Below are 3,261 nucleotides of genomic sequence, written 5' to 3'. Positions count from 1 at the left end.
TAGGGATATACATATAAGGATGTTTATTGTATCATTTTGGGGGATGGCAAAAAATAAAACAAAAACACACCAGTTCGAACATCCCTCAATAGGAAAATAACTAAATAAATCATGATGTATGTATATGTGTGTGTGTGTCTATCCCTAGTATGGAATATTAGGTACTTTATAAAAAAGACTAAGTTAGAGCTATAGCTCCTAAAATAAACAAGTGTTCAGAATGTAGTGGTTAATGGAGAACAGTGGTAGATTAATATAAACAGTATGACTGTTTTATTAAAAACAAACACATAAGTAACTGGGAAAATGCCACGTATGAGTATGTCTGGATGATTATGAAGAAAGGTGTGGAGGGGTATAAAACAGGCCCTCACACTGGCTTCCACATCCTTATAACTTTTATGGCCACTTGGCATGTAAGGGAGTACATTGTCACAACAAAGTCTTTAATGATTTTTTTTTATTTTCGATTTTTTTTAAATATGAAGGGGTGGGGAGTTGTGAGGAGGGGTGTTCAGTTGCCTTGTTTGTTTTTGTTGAGACAGAGTCTCACTCTGCCACCCTGGCTAGAGTGCAGTGGTGTCACTGTAGCTGACTGCAGTCTCCAGCTCCTGGGGTCTAAGCGATCCTTCTGTCTGAGCCTCCCAGGTAGCTGGGATTACAGGCACATGCCGCAAGGCCTGGCTGGGTTTTTTTTTCTTTCTTTTTCGTGGAGCAGTGGTCTTGCTCTTGCTCAGGCTGGTCTCAAACTCCTGAGCTTAAGCGATCCTCCCGCCTCGGCCTCCCAGAGTGCTAGGATTTCAGGCGTGAGCCACCGCGCCTGGCCCACAACAAAGTCTTAATAAGTATCGGTGGGAAGGAGGAATTAGCCACCTTGTTTGGAAACAGAGGGGTTGCTGGGCAAAAAGGGGGAGAATACTGGCGTTTTCTTGACATATTTTTGTATTTTTTAACTGATTATGGTGAACATGTATTACTTTTGTAATCTTTGAAGAGGAATTGAATATATTTTTGGCGCAGTAGCAACTGTAAGGCGCTACATAAGAATGTATGAAGCCACTGAACTTTTACCCTGATATATTTGGATACTCACACTCAGCACCCCCTCTTAACACCGCCCTCTATGTCTAGTGGAAAAGGAATTTTTAAAAGACTCTTAGCTGAAGAACACAGATCTCTGGTAGATGGTAAAAGAATACACGGAGTAAATGTCAAATCAGCAGGAGAGAAGAGTGACACTTCAGGAATAGCACAGCAGCCAGATATTTGCCATTTACGCAGACGTTCAAAGGACAAATCGGCTTTCCTCACAAAGAACCTTGGATCTGAGGTGCTGGTCTCGCTTTGCTTGGTTCCCCAGTACTGCAGGCTGGGAGACAATGAATCCTTTACAAATCTTTCGATGTTTCTAATTCCAGGGAGAAATTCTACCTGATTCTGAATGTCACCTGACTGCAAGGTCGAAGCCACTTGCACAGGGCGGCTGTAAAAGAATAAGCCAATGGACAGCCCAACAAGACTCCACAGAGCCACAAGGAACAGCGATGTCCACATGTAAAGTGGCCACTCTCCTTTAAAACTGTGTGTGATTAATGCAAGATGTTTCCAGAATAGTTATAAAAACATGATATTTTTGTTCCTTGGGTTTAAATATAGTTTTGGTTTCCTTGGAAACTCAAACTGACATATATGCATGTAAACAGATGTACATATACACTGAGTATCGTGAATGGTATATTGCTAATTAAGTCCCATACAATGTTTGTCGGGAAAGTAAATGGGAAACATTTGAATGAGCATAACAAAGGACATCATTCCACAAGTACAGAGACACAATTTTTAGAATGATGCACTGTCTCTTAACAAGTGGGAGGTTTTCTTTTCCATGACTATTTCCATGGCTAGCATTTCAACTTTGTATTCTAGGAGGCATAGGACTGATAATGTGACTCAGGAAATATCAAAAAGCAAATTTCAGAAAAGAAACAATTTAATATCAACAATGAGTCAAGGCTCATCCGTGCTCTAAATCCTCAAGTGTCCTGTGTGGTCTTGAATTTATTCTTTGGGACTCAGATAATTCACAAAAGCTTCACATAGAAACAAAGGTCAGTTTCTCTCTGCCTACCATGCAGGAGCACCAGTGACAACCGAATACTGCCTCCCTGTCTAGGTCACCACCAAAGCCCCAACTCTTTGGCTTCATCCTGTACTCCTTGGAGGTGTTGGCAGGCAAGCGTGGGGACATTTAGTTCAACTAGAGACTCACTAATAGAGTTTTAAGAGAACTCCAGTGAACAAGAAGGAAATCCCTGAGGGCTCCCCAGCCTGTCCCAGTAGAGAGGAGCAAAGAGGGCGGGTACCCTGCAAATCTCCACTCTGTTGGCAGCCTCCTCCATTTCTTCCCTGAGGGCATCAGCTTTGGCACCTGCAGGCTGTAAGCTGCTGGACAAACCTGAAGACTTGGAAGTCTGCTGCCACCTGATAAAAAATAGAAGAAAAAGAGGAGAGATGTGAGACAGGTAGAGCCCTGGGGATATTGTGGGAACGCTGAGAAAATACCTGGCTACAAATATTACCCAGGGAACTCCACACCCTCACTGGAAAGGAGAGATGACGAAACGTACCAAGCACTATACCGGGAGAAAGGGGGCCCCGCCCTCCAATTTGCCACTGTTTTTCCTACTGTCTTGCAAACACTAAAGCCAAATGGCAATCACTACTGCCGTCTCTTTTACAACATTAATGTTTTTAATCTACAAATCATAATTATAGACATTTGTGGGGCATGATGTGATGTCTTGATATATATAGACCATGTGGAATGATTAAATCAAGCTAATTAACATATCCGTCACCTCACCTACTCATCATTTTTTATGGCGAGACATTTGAAATTTAATCTGGGTGACTACAGTTAATAATGATGTATTATATATTCCAAAATCGGTATTGCTGCCTCTTAAGCACAGTCTCTGTCTTTTGTTTTAAGTTCCCTGCCTATCCTGTGGGCATTTGAGTTTGGAAATAGTTGCCTGGTAGGCGGAAGCCAGTAATGTATGCTCAGCGAGAAGATATAGAGGTTGGACTTCAAACACATATGAAACCCAAAGTCTCCACTGGTGAGCACAAAACAACTTCAAATCAACATTTAGATACCTCACTTATATTTTCTTAAAAATTTATCTTTGTGGGGAGAGTGCTGGCCTTCTGAGGAAGCCACTCATAAAAATCTTTAGCAGGAAGTACAAATATTTCTGG

The 3,261-nt window shown here is 41.8% G+C and overlaps 1 protein-coding gene across 1 annotated transcript in view; it reads right to left on the bottom strand.

Moving 5' to 3' along the window:
- The window catches only part of ARHGAP44 (Rho GTPase activating protein 44), a 201,383-nt gene that overhangs the window by 50,811 nt on the left and 147,311 nt on the right, over positions 1 to 3,261 (bottom strand). Inside the window, exon 5 of the mRNA XM_012653930.1 lies at positions 2,364 to 2,481. Within this exon, the coding sequence (XP_012509384.1) occupies positions 2,364 to 2,481 (118 nt within the window). The remainder of the gene's footprint in view (positions 1 to 2,363; positions 2,482 to 3,261) is intronic.

Source organism: Propithecus coquereli, unplaced genomic scaffold, assembly GCF_000956105.1.
Source record: "Propithecus coquereli isolate 6110/MARCELLA unplaced genomic scaffold, Pcoq_1.0 Scaffold435, whole genome shotgun sequence".
Lineage (NCBI taxonomy): Eukaryota > Metazoa > Chordata > Mammalia > Primates > Indriidae > Propithecus > Propithecus coquereli.
Note: the sequence above shows the minus strand (reverse complement) of the source record. Positions and strands in the feature narration are given on the sequence as shown.